Source organism: Phragmites australis, chromosome 5 (genome assembly GCF_958298935.1).
Source record: "Phragmites australis chromosome 5, lpPhrAust1.1, whole genome shotgun sequence".
NCBI lineage: Eukaryota > Viridiplantae > Streptophyta > Magnoliopsida > Poales > Poaceae > Phragmites > Phragmites australis.
In genome coordinates, this window is record NC_084925.1 from 45,135,754 (window position 1) to 45,154,644 (window position 18,891).

Below are 18,891 nucleotides of genomic sequence, written 5' to 3' on the forward strand. Positions count from 1 at the left end.
ATCACCCTGAGTCTTGGATGCTTTCCCAACTCTGTTCTTACTCTGCATTCAAAATGGCTTTGCATGAATTATGGCTTCTTCCCAAAATGGCTTATGTAGCCACATCACATCACATATTTTTTTCTTATAAAATGTCTTATGGCAAAATACAATTCGCATCCAAACCAAACAACAGCATCCAAATTTTGAGAGAAGAAACACAAAAGCTATATTTTTTTACAGAAAAGGCATACACCATGATTAATTGATCATAGACATAAAAAACTGCAATAGATCATCAACTGTTTGTTAGGCAGAGGTTGTAGCTCACCTATATCATTTTACTTGATTAATAGATCATAGACATAAAAACCGTGATAGATCATCAACTGTAAATTAAACATTAAAACGTGATGGAATGTAGTGTTACTGGGAAGCACAATCCAAATCTATAAACATACTCTTTACTATGATAGACTTATTGGCAATGAATGGAATGGAATATCATGATTAACAAATAGGATTTACATGTATGTTAACCAGCTTACAAGGCGTAGAAAGAGTGTTGCATCTGCATGTTACAAAAGAACAGTTCCAAGATGACATTAGACAACAAAGAAACAATCCACTCTACAGAAGACACAAATGCAATCCAATAAATTCTAAAATTAGTGATAAAATATAGGATGAGCAAAATACAAAAAACATATACCTTTGTTACGCACTACACAGTTCACGAAAATTGATTTCGCAAATTTTTATGGGTATATAGGACGATACGACGCCCGTTGATTTCGTCAAAGTGGAAGAAAATGTAGTAGCGCATCGTAAAAGGCTACAAGTTTTTGCGTAGCTCCTCCAGGTGCAGCCACTGCATCTCCCATTCCTTCCTTCAAGATTGGAAATATAAGAAAAAGTAAGATTTATGAATATTGAAATTCTTATCGACGAACCTACATTAGTTTCATCTTACCCATTCCTTCGAGATTGGGTAAGATCTATCAACTGCATATTTATTCAGTCCTAATACGCTCTACATTTCAAAAAGAAGGGAGTACAATTTTGTGTGTCAACAATCACAATAATATTTTTCTATGGCCTCTGTAAAAGTCTGGCTTTTTGCAATTTTCTCTCTCGATATGTGTTTCCAAGTGTATGGAGTTAGATTGACAAAGGAAAAAATTAAGGATACAATGCACTTTTGATATCACTATTTGCAATGCAATTGGTAGACACTTATTGTTAGCTTGAAAAAAATTCAAACAGTAGCCTTCGGATCTCTAGCTCCATTGACAATTGTGCGAGCATAATATTTCTTTAGATAGTAACACGAGGGGTGAAGTACTTATCAGATAACCTTTCAGATGATGGTTGTGTTGATTGGCCTTGATTGCAACCTTGTCAGCAACATTTCACAGCATCTCCTTCCTTGGAATGTCTAATGATCAAGGAGAAAGAAAAAAAAGATCAGCACAAATAAAATAGGAATAAAAGCTCTTGCCTTGACACAGAATGATACCATGAAATGCAATAAATTGGTTCTAATTATGCTTTTGTTAAAACTAGTACATAACAAACAAGTATGATAAACCAAAGCTAAATAAATAGTCATATTGTAGTCATGAAACCAAAAAGAAAAGATAATGATTCCACATGCCCTAATGCCTAGATAATACATCATTTGAGACTGTTGTCCTTTCTTGAATTCACATTATAAAGCAAGAACACGGTGACTTAGTTCATATCCAGATGCATCATTATGGCTTAATCAAAGAAGAAAGCAGAATTTACGGTCACCATACATTATATAGAGAAGATAAGTAAATTTTCGGCTGTAGGACAATAACGATGACATATCACTAGCATCAACGACCTTAATGTCAATCATCGTCCTCAAATGTGCTACGCTCTTTGCTATGCTCCCACAATCACATGCTGCTATTTGGTGCCAACGCCCCTGACAACTCCCAATTTATGATGCTACATGTTAATATGCTCTTAGTCCTCAAAGACTAGATTTGAATATGCTAATGTATAGTTACCTCTACTCACTGACTTGATATGAATTTGTGGAAATATTGCCTGATACCTTGACTAGACAATTCAATTTTAGGGCTTACCTTGCTATAGGCTCGAGGATGGCGTCAAGGCTGAGGAGGACATCGACGCGACATACCCACATCGGCCTCTGGCGTAGGGGAACAGCCGCGGTGTCGGTCCATGAAGAACGGAGCAGCAGCCGACATGAATGGTGTCGAGAGGAATGGAACTGGGCATCAACGGCGGTAGCTGGCGAGGGAGAACAAGATATATGGTGGATGATCTACTGCAACGCTCCTCCGCAGTACTTGGCGGGCACCCATGCCCACGAAGCGCTGTCACGCCCAGCAGCACTGTCTGCGCCACCTTCGTGATGCTATCGAGTGGTAGCACCCTCAACGGTGACGAGATGCCACACCTAGCACTGGCGCCTGTGACGCTGCCCTCACCATCCATGACGCACACCCTCGCCTGGCCCCAGGCTACCTTAGCCAAATTTATGCACGAACCACGCCAATGCGCCACCATGCCCTCCTCGCGCGCCCTCACCTCTGTTCCATTAAATCCTTAGTGATGCACCAATCGCCCCCCACAACCTAGATCTGCCCCTTGTGCGCGAATCGGTAGAGGGTGGTGGTGTATGATCGGGAGTCGACGATGACTAGATCTGAAGCTGGGAAAGTAGGGGGTGAAGCCTGAGTGGACGAAGATGACCACAATAGCGGCAATGAAGCCCCAATCTGTGACGGGAGTGGACAAAAATGACCCAAGAGTGGGCGAGCGGTGTAGACGGACGGAGGAGAGCGGGCGAGCGAGCTAGCGGATCAGGAAAAAAGGACATGGGCATATATATTTAGGGTGTGAGGGATTCACTAGACGTGAGGCTCATTAGATATTTTTTAAGTAGTAGAAATATATATTTTTTTAAAAAAATGTAAATATATGTGTTTATTTTGAAAAAATGTAAGGACAACATGTTAAAAAAATCTCATTTAAAACATTATTAAAATAGTAATAAATTTTTCTAAAAACATTATGTGATGTAAATGATGATATTATCCATCTTAAAAAAACTTCAGGCAAAAATATAATTTATAATTTTTTTTAAAATAGACATATATATATATTTGTAATTTTTATTTAAAAATAGAAAGTTTCCGCAGCAACTCCACACCACAGTCCTCACGCCGCTAGTGCCCATCGCTTCCTTCGCCGCTTCAGTCGCAGCAATCTACGACACCTACCACGCAGCGGTAACCGATCCCCCTTCCCTTCCATTCGCCCACACCGCAGGCGCACTCGATGGCGACGGAGCTGACGGCGGCGCAGCTGCGGGCGTACGACGGCAGCGACCCGTCGAAGCCGATCTACGTCTCCGTCCGCGGCAAGGTCTACGACGTCACCTCTGGCCGCGGCTTCTACGGGCCCGGCGGTGCCTACGCCGTGTTCGCCGGCCGCGAGGCCAGCCGCGCCCTTGGCAAGATGTCCAAGGACGAGGCCGACGTCTCGGGGGACCTCTCCGGCCTCTCCGACAAGGAGCTCGGCGTCCTCGCCGACTGGGAGACCAAGTTCCAGGCCAAGTACCCCGTCGTCGCCCGCCTCGTCGGCGCCTGAACTCATAATCTGAATTGAACCCCTCCCCCCCCCCCCCCACCCAATCAGCCGCGACCACCACCACCTCTCTACCGCGGCAAGTATTACTGTAATTGTATCCTACCTCTTGAGGTTGCTTGATACATTAGCTACCCAATAATCTGAATGGAGGATAAATGTGCTTGCCACATTACTCCCTGTATGCAATGTTATCGGTCAGGATATATGTGCTTGCTTGCTGTATAAGTGTAACTACATGCCCAATAATCCGAATTAGAGATTGGGGTTGGTTTTAGTATTGAGCTGAGTGGTCTTTACAATTGCAGCTTGATTTCAGATGTAACAGACTGGTCTAGGTCTTGATTAAAGTATCCTTTTATGGAAGCAATGCTCAATACCCAACCGTAGAGTACACTAAAAGAAACCACGGAGGTGTTGTTTAAGTAGGCTCATTTCATTGAGTTTAGCTTGGCAATTTCATGAGGATACACACAGCCAGATACTCCTAGATGGGTCAAAATAGTCATACATACACCCCAATTTCCGTTGCCCACCTCATCAATCAACCGCGCCGCCTCCTATTTATACCACCACCCCATCGCCACCCTCCTCCACGGTTAAGTATTGTACCTCTTGTGCTTTTATCTTGTTACTCCCTGCATGCAGTGGTATCAGTCTGGAATCTGGATATGTACTTGCTTGCTACTTGGTTAACTATCCAGTGATCTTGATGGAAGGACTTACTGGGATGGGATCAGGTATTGAGCTGAGTTGTCCTTATATAAGTGCCACTTAGTTTCAGATGCAACAGGTTGTAATAAGGTTTTATGCCACTTAGTTTCAGATGCAACAGGTTGTAATAAGGTTTTATCTAACTCCTGAGTATCCCTGTATGGAAGCATGCTCAATGCCCAATTAACCATATAAATTAACGGTGGTTGTTTAAATATGTTCATTTCGCCTTGTTTATCCTGACAGGTCTTAAGCCAATAGCCAAATTAATCACACAGGCACGTTGAAACAGTTTCCTGCCATGTGTTTTTTGAGGAAACCATGCTTGTTTCTTCAGTTCCCTTTAGTAGCCAATCGATGGTTGGCCATGGTTGGGGGTTGTTTCTGTCTGGTGGATGGCTGGAATGTGATAACATTTGCAAGTTCTTGTTTGCTTTTTGGTGTTTGGGTAATCCTGTTGAGGGCAAGATCGGGGACTTCCATTGAGTTGTTAAAGCTTTCCATTTCTGAAGTCATCTTAGGCCATTGATTCTTGGGGCATAGGTAGCCATTTTGACCATTGAAGCTGAATCAGATATCTTGTCAAATGGATTATTGTTGCTGTTCGTTCTAGCGGAAACCAAAGAGGACGTAACGACTGATGTGGGCGTCTTAAGCTAGCTGATGTTAGCTGTGAATTCTGAAGTTAGTCACGCATGCAAAATGGATTGTCACGAACCGAATCCATAATACAAGCAATTGTCTCAGTAACTAGAGGATACAAATAGTTTTGAAAGGATTGCAGACTGGGAAGGGAAGAATCAAGACTGGGATTAGAAGCAAGCAAAGAATCAAGACAAAATGGATTCGTTGTTTCAAATTTTCAGCGGTCTCAGTTTTCACGTTTCCTTGTGTTTTTGCCAACATAGAAATTTTGTAGAATTCACAAGTGACAGTTTGATCACCGTACGAGCCGAGGGCAAATTTTGCATTCGAAACGGAGCTTGAGAACTAGTGACCATCTCTTATAGACTAGTGGGGTCAAAGAGATAAACTACTAGGTGTACCCATTGTATGGATCGTTGTCTTTAAGTTGTCTCTAAGTTTTTCTGTATCTATACTTCTATAAAAATAGATGAGTTATGATAGATTTGAATTGATTTACAATCAAAGTTAGTCTCTCGTCTTCTTCACTCTCAATTGTTTGGAAATTTCCAATAAATTTGGAAACCTGTAAGTTGGTCTCTCGTCTTCTTCACTCTCAGTTGTTTAGAAATTTCCAATAAATTTAGAAACCTGTAATTAATAGATACTATTAGCATTAAAAAGTATTAATATATCAATATTTTCTTTCATCCATAAGGTGCGTCCTAGCTTTTTATTTTTCAATTATTCACCTAATGGTCATCCTGGTGCACCGTTGCCGTCCAAGCCAAACTCTTTGAGTCGGAGTGATTTTTTTGTTGCAACAGGTGATTTCAAATGTTGAGGATTGTATTTCGAAGTGTAGCAACAACAGGATCTTGAAATGGGATTTTCTTTTCCATGGTGATTTTTGTTGCAGCAGGTTATTCAAAATGTTGGAAGTTGCGTATTAGAATGTTGAAATAGAAATCTTGAAATTGATTTCTTTCCTCGCAGGGACCATATTTTTTAATGTTGCAATAGAAGAATTATCATGTTGCAACCGTGAAATTTATTTCTTTTCTCACGTCGATTTGTTACAAGTGATTCAAAATGTTAGAGACCATATATTTGAATGTTGCGATAGAAGAATCTTGATATTGCAACTGTGAAATTAATTTTTTCTCTCATGTCGATTGGTTACAACAGGTGATTCAAAACGTTGAGGACCATATATTTTCATGTTGCAATAGATAAATCTTGATATCGCAGCTATTCTTACACACGCAAAACCATTTATTCTGTTCCTGCTCATACATCCTTGTGTTTAGTTGCAATTTGATGAGTTCTTGTGCATTGCATTAGATTGGACGATTTGTTGCGCCCAGAAGGATTGATTTGTTACCCTTCCAATGGGAGAAAGTTTACTGTATAACCTTTATACAAATCAGTTTGTATAACTAACTAACTAAAATATCATGTTAGGAGTTGTAAGAAAATCCTGATAAAAATATGATAGTGTAGAGCATGCTATCATTTATCATCTTATACATTTTGAGTTTAAACAACAACTTATATAAGAAGAAAAAAGAGAAATTTTATCTCTGTGGATACTATCTTTGTATGAATCACTGGATTTTATCTTTTTTTTTCTCTATGTACAAATTTTTGTTTGAGCTCAAATTTTCTGTGAAGATAGATGATAGCATTCTCTATATTATCATATTTTAAAAAAAATTATAACTTCTAACATATGGTTTTAATTAATTGGTTACACAAATTTCCTCTAACGGACGGAGAGGAAAATTACTGTTGCTGTGTTGCGGTCCTTTTTTTGAATGAGATTTACTGACTTCATCAACCGGTAAAGTTAGGTAATTTTAAATTGACGTGAATCGTTGGATTTGAGATGAATAGATCAGATCTGATGGTACAATACCGCTATATTACTGGTGCTACAGTATTCCCGACTACAGTATATTTTATGAAGCCACGACAATACTTATCCTCTCACATTTTACTATTCATCTATAACTTCACCGTCCTAAAATTAGAGGATTTTGATCCACATCTGGCTGAAATGGGATGCCTGACTTCACCATAGGTGGCACCTTAGGTCGTGCTGTGCGAATGGCAAATGGGGGATAAAAAATGGGACGGAGAATACGACGCGGATAAAGATGCGAGGTCCACGAGAAAGGCCACCTCTGGGTGGGCCAGTTCAGTTGCAAATATTCCCACCACCACAAGAAAATCACCGCTCGCAACAGAAAAACAGCCGAAAAAAAATCAAAATCTTCTAACTTCAGTACGATAAAAAGTACGATAAAGTCACAGATAAACATTGAAATGTGAGCGGACGTGGTCTCGGAGATTCCCGCCGTATTCCCCGTCCCATTTTTTTTATCCCCACTTGCCATTCGCACAGCACGACCCAGAGTACCCACCTATTTATAAGGATTCCCCACTTCCTCTACTTCACAGCCAGCCAGTGATCGAAATCACTGTGAACTGCCGAGCCAAACCCCTCCGCCTCCGCGCCTCCTCGAGAGCGCTGTCTCGTGGTCTCGCCTGTTTAGATTTGCCGCGCGTTCGCGTCGAGCGGACATGGAGGGGCGGCTGGGGGTTTCGGGGATCCCAATGGTGCAGCTTCCGGGCTTGGGGAAGCGTCGCGCGCCGCCGGCTGTCAAGGTGGAGGTGAAGGAGGGTTTCGGAGACGGGAACGGCCCTCTGCAGAAGCGCGTCAAGCCGCCGCCGCCAGAGGTAAATTTGATGGCCAGTTTCACCCTTTTTTCCCATTTAGAATGATTTAGTTTGTTATGACGGCGCGTAATTTTACGATGGGATTTGTGTTGAGTTGTCGGCGTAGGATTTTCGCCTACGAGTTATGTGGGATTGGAGTCTAGTTGTTGTATGCTTTCGATGATGTACTCCTTCGGTGGCTCGCGGATTAGATGCCCGTACGAGAGAGAAAGGTGGCGCTCTGAAGGGCCTCTTTGGCCGTTGCCCCTGTCGCGGATGAATCTGGGGAAGTTGTGCCAGGTTCTTGTGTTCAGTTTGATGCCGCATTGGTCTTGTTTTTAGTTTTCTGTGCGATTTACTGGGTCGCTGATAGGGAGATGATCCTTTTCAGGTTTCATGACTAGCAGATGCCACGTTGATTTATTGTTCGACTGCTTGCGATCATGATAGTTGCTCGGTCATTATCTTGAATGGAATTCTGAAAACATTAGTTAGCTTCCTTTTTTAGATTGGAGAATGTTCTGTTCGTTTGGTCAAATTGTATCTTCGTTCTTATGAGTCCATTTTCCTACAGTTGAAAGAAGCCATTGATAGGAATTCTACAACACATGAGTAAACTTTTCTTGACAGCTGCCTGTGTGATTCATGTTTTCTAGGCATTTCAGATATGTACCATTGTTCTAAAGTGCTTGCAAAAATATCTCTAATCATGCTAACTAATCATATATTTTATATTAAGTATTATTGGTTTCATCATTTATTTAATAACTAGACCGCAAAGCCCTTTAATTCATACTCTGGTTACCACATGACCTTTTGCAGGACATGTCTTGTGATGTACTCGATGAACCTAGCCCATTGGGTCTGCGACTAAGAAAAAGCCCATCTCTGGTGGATCTGATTCAGATGAAGCTTTCTGAGGCAAAAGCTTCTGCAGGACAGTTTTCTGTAGACAATATTATTTCTGAGCCACCCAAGAGGAAAGAGGTTAAATCTGGGGCTCTCACAGCTGGTGAACGACTGAAAGCTTCAAATTTTCCTGCAAATGTTTTGAAAATTGGTAGTTGGGAGGTAAGAATTTTCTTGTTTATTGTTTCTTCGGGAACATGCGGATTTCCTGTTTAATGTTATATATGTTACTGAAGGAGTGCATAACAAAGTACTACTTTGTAGCTTTCCTGAACAACCTTTAGTCTAACAGTAAATAATATTTCTGAGCAGTACATTTCACGCTATGAAGGTGATTCGGTGGCAAAGTGCTACTTTGCAAAGCATAAGCTTGTCTTTGAGGTTCTGGATGATGGTCTCAAGAGTAAGATAGAAAATCAGTGGTCAGATATTACTGCTTTGAAGGCAACTTTCCCAGAGAATGAACAAGGGACCTTGGATCTGGTGGTAAGTTCCTGGGAATGGCATATTTTGTTATAGCCTTTTGCATCCCATCATTATTTTCTCTGACAACCTTCCATTTCTTTTGTGAAGTTGGGCCGACCACCACCCCTTTTCTTCAGAGAGACTGATCCTCAACCAAGAAAACATACACTATGGCAGGCTGCATCAGATTTCACCAATGGACAGGCAAGCTTAAACAGCTGAAGAACTAGTGCATAATTGAATGTTCCATGTGGGAGGGAATTTCCTACATAAAGAACAGTCTTTTAGTAGTTGTTTCCTGAATGTGATTGCATTCATACACTTTCTTTCTAACTAGATTTGCTTATTTGGATTCAATCACTGCTTTGGTGCTATTCCTTTCTATAGATGTTGATTCCTTTATTTGATTACCGTTGCCTGCCTAAGGAACTAACTACTAAAAGGATCTACATGCAGGAGACATACTTTGCAGTGCCCCTTGACTTTGTTAAGCAAGAATTTCGAAAAGCTCATTCAGTGTGATCAGCGGCTTAATGAGTTGAGCCAACATGCAGATATCATGTTGGAAACTCCAGATTTTGAACATAGGTGCTCTATTTTTGAAAATCCAAATGAACCAAAGGACTGGCATGGTTTTAATAACTTGAAGTATGAACGTGAAACGTCTCTGCCCAAGTTCACTGATCCTGTTTCACCACGTGCCTTTTCCTCACCGTCCAAGAAGGTTGCACAGCTAGAGTTTCCTGCTCAGCCAATAAACATAGGTAATCTATTATGGCAAGCTGCAGAACAGATATGCTCACTCCCCTTCTCTCCCCCTCCATCCCTCCCTCCCTCTGTGTGTGCATGTGTGTATGATTGGGAATAGTTTTGGATTCAATTTTAAAAGTAGTATGATCAATATGACACAAATCTAAATTGCGAGGCTTATTTGTGCTGCATATGTTACCTTCTGATATAGTCGCCTCTAATTAAGGTGTTTCCACTTTCCAGGATCTGGTGCTGCCGATTTCCAGGCAAGTGGTGTTCCTGTTCCTCAAGAACCAAAGAACCCCAACTGGCGGAATCAGGTGAAAGTGCCTGGGCTGAGAACACCCGTGTCTGTGAATGATTTTGTAAACCATCTAGGTAATTGCATAGCGGAGCAAAGGACTGCGGGCAATCCTCCTTTGGCCAATAATGAGGAACAATCCAAAGAAGTGCTGGAAGACCTTGTTCAGTACCTTTTCAGCGACACACAAGGCCTGCCAGCCTCAGATGATAAGTATTTGATGGCAAGGGTGGACTCCTTTTACAATTTGCTTGAGAACGAGACAATGCCATCCGCAATGACAGAACCAGAGGGTAATCACAGTAGTAACATCGTGTAGTCGAACTGGATTCTGATGGCTCTGATGAGGAGCGCAAGTCAGCACCTGCTAGGAAAACTGCAGGAGGCACAGAACGCCTGCCATATCCAGAAAGTATCCAGAAAGGATTCAGTCGGGGATCTGCTGCTAAACCTGCCTCGGATAGCTTCTATTCCACAGTTCTTGTTTGACATACCGGAGGATTCTGATAAATAATGCATGAATGACTGCAGTTCCCGGGACACATTGTTTTGGGACTAGAGCCGCCGCTGTACAAATTGTTAGTATGAGCAATACACGTCAGAAATATGTTTTAGTGCCTCTGTAAATGATTCAGTAGATTGCTCCAACAGAATTGTCTGTTCATTAGTTCGTTGGCTAAGCCTCCACTTGCAACATTGAAATGGTAGTTTATTTACAATTTTAATGGATTTTCTTTTTATATAGTACATCCTTTCCCTCGTCAGATGCCCTTCTGTTTCTCATACTCAGCTTGTACTTGCATATGAGGTGTACATTATAAGCCCTCTCATAGTCAGATAAGTCCCAAGAATACCAGTTTCTTTTGGGATTGTGGTAGTGGAATGTTACACGCAGCTCATGACATATCTGTGACTTTGCTATGCGGGATGCTGCCAGGAAGGCATTGAACAATAGCTCGCCAAAAAACAAGGTTTGGTAAGGGGAAAATTCTTGTGACATGTACATACACTTCCATTCAAATATAATATGTCGCTAGTTTCTCACATACATTTGACACCTAGGAAGGAGCAGGTACAATAAACAAACAACCTTCATCTACAGAAAACAAGCCATGGAATGGAATAGGATAAATGAAATTCTACACAAGATAGATCTCTTGGATACTCTGAAACTGGTACCCGGAGATGCATGATTTGTAATTGTCGGAAATGGATGGTAATGCTTAATCGAAGGGTTCGGGCGGTGGAGCTTCTCCTTCTTCATCAAAGCCCTCATTTTCATCGAGCATATTCATCAGCATGGACACCTGCTCATTAAGCATGGAGTTCTCCTTCTCTATCTCTGTCCGCTTCTTGCGTTCATCTGCAAGCTGCTTCTGGAGAAGCTCGAGCACGCGGGAGTCTTCCTCTAGCTGCTCGTTCAGTCCATTGATCTCACGGTCCTGTTGCACCATTCCCGTGGTAACTAACATGCATCAGTCTATGATGTATATTTAGCAACAACAAAATTGCTTACAATTTACCTCATGCGGTGCGTACAGCAATGCATATATCATAGATTAAAGAAGAGTTAGTGTTTCAGGGTTTCCAGCCTTGATCATCGATGGAATTACCAGAAAACAATAGCATTTCATGCTGCACAATATCATGCTAGTATGTGGAGTCAAACCATTAGAAAGATCATGAACCTTTCTGTTCATCTCTTGGATTGCAATCCTCCGCATGCTCTCCACAACGTCGACATTGACGAGCTTGCGTTTCTTGCCCACCAACCATCCCTTAGGATATGATGCAGGCTCAAAGTCCGGTGGTGGAAGCAGCATTTCAGCAGAGCTGCGCTTGCCGTTGATTGGCTCCAGAGGCTCAAAGAGTGCCTTCCGCTTCTCAGATAAGTTAGGTTTTGAGTCTGGCTGAGCATCGTCGGCCGTAGCCATTGTCGCAGTTGCGTTGTCGATCTTCATGGACTCTTCTTGAGCCTGCTCGTTTGCTTCTTCAGTATCCTCTTTGTCAGGTTCTTGTTGCAAGCTCCGGCCGTTGGCTGGAACATACATATTGTTAGTCAGATCAAGAGTCAGTGGACTTCCTCAGTTAAAATCTAATGCACACATGGCCATTGGCTCTACAATATGATCAGATGGAAGTTCATTCACTTTGACAACCGGCGAACTAGCAAATAGCGAGAATGAGCTTGGCTGTCACGTGAAGAGCTTATGAAGAAGCCAAGGGATCTGTTCTTCAGTTCAGTGTCTTGCAGGTATGCTACATGTAGATTCCATCCTTGACAAAGAAGCAAAGCAAGAAGGGACAGAAATAGCAGAGTGTATTATTTTTCGCGAATACACAGGAGGACTGCGTATCATTGTATTAAGAGGGAGGGACGGTCAATAGTTCCAGTACAAACAGGACACCACATGGGAGTAAAGCCCGCTTAGTGGCTAGAGTCGCGATACATAGGGGATTACTCGCAAAATAAACGACCTAAGTGTCTAGCACCCGCAGCTATCCAATGATTCGCGTCCTCCTTGATCCGCTCAAGGACCTGCTCCATCGAGGAAGAACGATGATCGGAGAGTCTTGCATTGCGCTCCTTCCAAAGGTGCCCACCAATCTTGCAAGGAGGAGCACTGCACGAACGTGCACGAGCGCCGAGCCCAACTGAGAGACTCCCACCACACAGACTTTGCAAAAGAGCATTGAAATAGCAGAGTGTATTGAACATAGTATTCCCCACAAGATCTACTGACAAGCTCCGAAAAGAAGACTGGAGTCCTAATAAGCGCCATACAGTAGGGAATTCCACTACTGGAGTCCTTTAAAAAAAAGCTCTGAAAAGAAGACTGAAATAGCATTGTTTTTATCTATCTGTCAGAGTAATTCCAAGAACGGATTTATTTTGACCTAAGTCAATCGGTAAACATCATATGTTCTTAGAGAACATATTGGTCAGTATCAACTACATGTAACATCAGATTGGCCTGATTTAGCATTCAAATAAGGTTCACAAGGGTGCTGCTTAATCTGACCCACACAAGCATACCGCCGTCCAAATATATGCTATAAAACACTCATATATATAGGACTAGACTGTAATTTACCTGTTGTTGCATAATTGTCTGTGGCCATGCCTAGACGGCTAGAACCGTCGCACCTTGTCTGTGGCCATACCTAGACAGGTTACAAAGCTACAACGGTTGCACAGGTGTCTTTGGCCTTGCCTGAACAGCGGCAAAGAGGAAAAAGAAAGGCAGATACAGAGCAGCAAGCACACAGAAATCTCATTCCATAAACTTGATGCAAAGAGATATTACGAATATGATTTCTTGCTGCACGTATATTCGTGCGACCACTAACTACAGTACTGACAGGGTGATAGCTTCAGTCTTAGGATCTTGGCACATTCCAGGGCATCAGTACCAAAACTTATGAACAAAAAGGAAAATATTTTGGTAGCCAAAGGAAAGGGACATGTTTTCGTGGAAGGAAACTCCATTGGCTCGAAAGTAGCCGAGATTGGTGTAAATCTAATTGCTTTAGGACCTGTGTAATTTCTTTTCTCACAGGAATACAGATAAACTTGCAGACAATTGAACTGAAATTAACCAGAGTTCATGAAGAGAATATTAGAAAGGGTGGATACGTGGGAAGAACAAGATCCTTCGGGAGGAAACAGCACCTAAAATCAGTGAGATTTATGAACGTTTTTAAAAGTTCTAGCAAGGAATTGTGATAGCAAGCACCTGATCTCCTCCTCAACTTCCAGAAAATCCTGGGAGGATCAGCAGGAGCGGGCTCCTCCATGCCTTGCTGCTCCCTTCCTACAGCACAAAACAATTGGCGCCCATCAGCTGCTAAATTTCGCATGGACAAGGCAAACGCACAGCTCTGCTTCCTTCGCCTGAATTTCTCCTCTCTAGTAGCGTAAACAATCGGCAAGCCTCCATGGAAAACAGGGAGCATGCGAGAACAACGACGACGACGAAGTAATCAGAATCTCACCTCTGCTTCTTGGCTCTTGGCTCCAAGCGAGCTGGTTTTCCTACCCTCTCTCTCTCTCTCTCTCTCTCTCTCTCTCTCTCTCGCGGTGCCCTTCTTGGTTGCGTTATCTTGTGGTTCTTGGCTCTGGGATGTCGCCTTGGAAGCTACTCCCGTTTCTCGGCCGTGTCGTAGTAGTAGGCGCCGGTTTTACTTTTGATGGACGTAACGATGGCAGAAACAGCGTTGTACTTGGCTGGTTGACAGGAGGGGGCATCAGTGTCACCCGCCAACAGCCAGTAGTCATGTTCTTCGGATCCTTTGTGGCCAGCAGCTCACTACTCTCCGTTTTCTTTTCTTTTTGGAATCAGCTCACTGCTAATTTGTCCAAATCAGGATGATTCAGTCCTACTAAGCTCCACTTGTATGGCTTACTGGCGTAGTCCGGACCCTGATTGGAACGTCCAGCATTTTCCCAATCTCTATGGGAATTATACGGCTTCATGTGAAATTTCTGCGTGTTGCGAAGGGCCGCAGAGTCGTTCCAAAAGATCTTTTCTAGTTTCGTATATAGCAGCTAGCTGGTTGAATAATTTCCATACAAAATCTTAACACAATTAATTTGGATCCATATAATTACCTAAATTTCATAATACAACAAAGCAATATGGTCAAGGAAATAGGAACACTACAAAAGTTTCACCATCCAGAATGTACAGCTAAAAATTAGAGGCCAACAGCAGCAGCTGCCACCAATTTCGTCCATTTTGCTGCACTGGCAGTGTCACTTGCACGCAACGAATGAATGCGAAAAGCAGAGACCATGTGAATACTAACAGGTACATTAGCCTCGAGCACAACACTTTTCTTTTACGATGCATTGACATTAACAGCCGGGCCACCAACCGCCAAGCTGAGCCCAATAACAAACTGTGGGCTATGCCAGTTTCATTCATGGTATGGACAAGGCCTCACACACCATACAACACAGGCCAGGTTCTATAACAGCAGAAGCCCAAGCCACAGTGCCAGACGTATCACCTGCTGCTCCAACCAACCAATAAGCCGCAAGTTTATGATCACAACATACCATCAGCCACCAGGCAGCCAGCGTATAGTAGATTATCAGGTTCACTCAAAATGGCGCTGTCAATAGACTGCAGATTTCAGCTCCCTATTGAACTCAATGATAGCTAATTCCACCACCTAAAGCCAACAGAAAAGGGGTGTTCAACTTTGATTTCTGCCTCCTATACCAAAGAAAATTTCTACCAGTAGAGATGAGACCTCACCCTCTCTATATGCATCCTAAAAGGAACCTTTATCCTATACCATAGCTCATCAAGCTAAACTGATGCTTCTGGTTAGTGATCAGTGCGCTGCCCCAGAGTCAAGACAGGCGAGACACTGGGAAGGCTCAGCAAAGCCGTAAACAGATTCAATGCAGCTGCTGTGGAATGCATGGTGGCATGCCAGGACGGCGATGACCGGAGGAGCAGAAGCATCACGACCAGCATCCCCTTGTGGTCGGAAAGCGACATCGAGCTTGCAGAGCTGGCACCTCGTTCCCAACGGCTCAACTGGTGGCGCTTCATCGTTCCCTGACAGAACTCAAAATTGCAACGGGGAAGTTATGAAGGTCAAGACAGACAATCACCAACTATATCTGCTACACCATTGAAATACATGAAGAACACTTTGTGTAGCATTCTTGTAAGTACTTCCAGTTCAAGTAATAGAACTTTACCTGGCCCTTTGATGTGGAGCTGCTGCTCCTGCTGCTGTTGTGAACTCCCCAATTTATATTGCTGCAGCAGCTGCTCTTGCTGCTTGATTAACAGTGCCCTCGCGTAAGAAGGATTTGAGAGAACATTGGAGGTGTCCTTCACCTTCCCGATTTGTAGCTTAGCTGGAACCAAGGGAGCAGTTGCACCTGCCAACCCACTGACTTGGTTAGTCATTATGGGTACAATGGGAGGCTTCTTATGATCCATTATGGGTACAATGGGAGGCTTCTTATGATAATCAGTTTGAAGATTCTGCCTGGGCAATGTAACAACCGTAGCAGCCAACCGATTGACTTGACTTGTTTCATTGGTAATAGATTGTGTGATGACACTGGAGTTCTTTGCGGTGTCAGGTTGCAGCTGCTTTGCAAGCAATGGAACAGCTGCAACAGCTGACTGACTGCTATCATTTATATTAGCATCCACAACTTTTGCTGGAACACTAGCAGAATTCTTCCCAGTTTCAGTTTGAGACTTCCCTGTGGGCAGTGGAGCAGCTACTTTACCACCTAGGATTTTGATAGTTGATTTCTTTTTTGAAAGTGCATCTGAAGGGGCTTTGCATGTTTGCAGCTTCTTCGGGGGAGATGGGATGACTGCCCCATCCAACTGATCACCCTGGCTCATGCTTTCTTCATCTCTGTTCTTTTTGCCTGAAACAAGATAAGGTTATTAAGGATTTGGATTAGAATACAATAGTAAAAAAAGAGTTGGCAAAGCATTGAATAGGCACCATTGGGAACATCCGCGTTAGCTTTCGAAGCTGAATGGTTGGTCGAATCTTTGGCAGCTCGGGAGGAAGCAACTCTGGAGCGCTTAGCAGTAGGGTTGATTGTAGTAAGGCTTGCACATTTCTGCGCTTCACTCAGAGCAGCAGGCTGAGTAAGAGGCTTCCAAGCAGATGTTGTCACTTTATGAGGGGTCCGGACACGGGTTACAATCGGTCGTGAGGCAGCTGATTGAATGCTAAATGAAGCATCTGAAGTACTTTTGCGTGTACTTGTGCTAGCAGATCCTCCTTCCTTCAAATCAGATGAAGCCACAATAGCACAAGACACATGGGTCATAGAACGAGTAACAGGGCGAAACAATTGATGCACAGGTGCACTGCAAGATGGGTCAGAGTGGCCAGCATTGCTGCTCACTGTAAATGGAAAACAAGTAAAATAGGATTAGAATACACAATCGGACATAATACATTATCTGGGGGTGTACTATTAGCTGATATTTACTTGATGAAGTGAGGTGTGAAGCAAAAAAAAAAAAAAGCGGGAGAACTTCCATGTTAACAAACTCACAAGATTTCATGGCACTTGCAAGTTTGATTAAAATGAAAAGGGATTACTAAGAACATGCAGATACTCCTATAATAAAGGGCTGCACTTGTAAAGAATACTTCAGTCGAAATCCAGTACGATGCATATTGCTAGATAAGACAAGGAATATAAGAGAAAAAATCAACGCATAAACCACATCTTGTGACATTTGCTAAACAAATCAGCTGGCCAGCAGCTAAGTATAGTACAGGCGTAGTATCAGAGAAAAACAAAGGCACTGCAAGTTGAAACGACAAAATCACAGTAATGATTCCACAAATTTCCATCATTCTGGTATCTAACATGTCCAGGAATGCCAGCACGCAGAATGTACACTTCTATGTGCTATCCCGCAGAATCAACTTAAATATTTAATGGAATTGTAGCGCTGTTATTAAGAAAACACCATATTTGAATTCAATATCAGACCAAACTACTTGTTGGAAGACTCAATATCAGGCCAAATATCTGGACACGGAACTCAACATCAGGCCAAACAAATGGATTTGAAACAAATCAAAGTTCAGCGCATCAACATCTTTTTCACCTAGGAGCTTACGATTAATTTTCAACCAAGTGTATGAAAGACCAAACCAATCCTAAAAAAGACTGGTCCATCAAGGGGGATGAAGTTCAAGAATCTCACATGTCGTCCTATAAACAATTCACATGGACAAATTGCATTCCACAGCAAACGCACAAACCAGTTTTACGAATACTCGCACAAAACAAACCATCACAGCTAGCATTGATTCTGATGTGTTTCCCTATCCCACGGTTAAACCAATTCAAGAAACACTTGCCCAAATTTACAAAATTCTGGTGCAAAACAAAGCCATCAAATGAAGAACGATGTACTATGATGTTTCTCGATTCAAGAAACAGCTACAACACCCCCTATAATCCTAGAGGTGGCAAAATACTAGGATTCCCCGAGCCAAAAACCGGGCTCAATTGCTCATTCCACGGTGATATTTCCACTCGTAGTGTCACTGTCAGATCCAGGCACAATTCGACCAAGGGTCTCATCGACGATCCGTACACCGTATCGATACACCTAAAAGGGTGTGCGCAACTAAGCCAATCAGCCGCAAGCGTACCTAAAGGAAATCCCCGGTGTTTCTTCACCGATCCATCGCATTGCACCGAAAGACAAATCCGCCCGCCCGGAACCCTAGGGATTCGCCCGGAAAGGATCAAACAGCACCCCACCAAGAACCAACCCCAATAACCCGAAAACCCACCAGCGGGATTGGCCGCTCACTTACCATTCTTGGCGGCAGCGGCGGCGGCGGCCGGGGGATTAGAGTCCCCTGGGGCGCGCGGCATTGGATTGGACGAATCGGCGGAGCAATCGCGGAGAGGATCGAGGAGAAAACCCTAAGATTTTATTTTCTCCTTTTCTTTTCCCCTTCTTTTCCTCTCGCCCCTCGCGCAGTCGGCTCGCGGGGAAGGGAAGGAGGAGAAGCTCTGGGCGGTAGGGGGTGCCGGTTATATAGGCTTCGGGGGTGAGGCGTACGCGCCGGGCCCACGGTTCAGGTGGGCGATGGTCTGCGTGCTCTTGGGAGGGGGTGGGGCCCAGCTGGAGGTGGTGCGTCCCTTCGTTCAACCTAAATAATCCAGGGGTCACTTAAGAAAATGGTGATTTTGATCTCACGCTAGCCCAGTGCCACGACGCTCGTATGATATAATGGTAGAGGAC

The 18,891-nt window shown here is 43.1% G+C and overlaps 3 protein-coding genes and 1 pseudogene across 8 annotated transcripts; 2 read left to right on the forward strand and 2 right to left on the reverse strand.

The window, feature by feature from the left end:
* The first annotated feature begins 3,188 nt into the window (after positions 1 to 3,188).
* LOC133919980 (probable steroid-binding protein 3) lies at positions 3,189 to 3,914 on the forward strand. The gene has a single exon (XM_062364577.1). The coding sequence runs from the start codon at positions 3,322 to 3,324 to the stop codon at positions 3,631 to 3,633; it is 312 nt and encodes a 103-aa protein (XP_062220561.1). The 5' UTR covers positions 3,189 to 3,321; the 3' UTR covers positions 3,634 to 3,914.
* A 3,236-nt stretch (positions 3,915 to 7,150) lies between these two features.
* Positions 7,151 to 10,861, forward strand: LOC133919981 (uncharacterized; annotated as a pseudogene).
* Positions 10,862 to 11,102: 241 nt separating this feature from the next.
* LOC133919978 (protein HEADING DATE REPRESSOR 1-like) lies at positions 11,103 to 14,281 on the reverse strand. 4 transcript variants are annotated; one of them, XM_062364575.1, is made up of 5 exons: positions 14,111 to 14,279; positions 13,852 to 13,929; positions 13,210 to 13,768; positions 11,803 to 12,152; positions 11,103 to 11,556 (listed from the first exon to the last, which is right to left on the reverse strand). In XM_062364575.1, the coding sequence occupies exons 3-5, from the start codon at positions 13,235 to 13,237 to the stop codon at positions 11,338 to 11,340; spliced, it is 597 nt and encodes a 198-aa protein (XP_062220559.1). In that variant the 5' UTR covers positions 13,238 to 13,768; positions 13,852 to 13,929; positions 14,111 to 14,279; the 3' UTR covers positions 11,103 to 11,337. The 4 variants fall into 4 exon arrangements, with proteins under 4 accessions (XP_062220559.1, XP_062220558.1, XP_062220557.1 ...); XM_062364574.1 differs by lacking the exon at positions 13,210 to 13,768 and having other exon boundaries at positions 13,852 to 13,925; positions 14,111 to 14,276; XM_062364573.1 differs by lacking the exon at positions 13,210 to 13,768 and having other exon boundaries at positions 14,111 to 14,276.
* LOC133919977 (uncharacterized) lies at positions 14,154 to 18,646 on the reverse strand. Of its 3 annotated transcripts, XR_009909982.1 has the most exons (5): positions 18,458 to 18,646; positions 16,607 to 17,017; positions 15,834 to 16,526; positions 15,379 to 15,696; positions 14,154 to 15,292 (listed from the first exon to the last, which is right to left on the reverse strand). XR_009909982.1 is itself a non-coding variant. In XM_062364572.1 (4 exons), exons 1-4 carry the CDS (start codon positions 18,516 to 18,518, stop codon positions 15,458 to 15,460), a joined length of 1,395 nt encoding a protein of 464 aa, XP_062220556.1. In that variant the 5' UTR covers positions 18,519 to 18,646; the 3' UTR covers positions 14,154 to 15,457. The 3 variants fall into 3 exon arrangements, 2 of the variants coding, with proteins under 2 accessions (XP_062220556.1, XP_062220555.1); XM_062364572.1 differs by having other exon boundaries at positions 14,154 to 15,687; XM_062364571.1 differs by having other exon boundaries at positions 14,154 to 15,696.
* Positions 18,647 to 18,891: the final 245 nt, after the last annotated feature.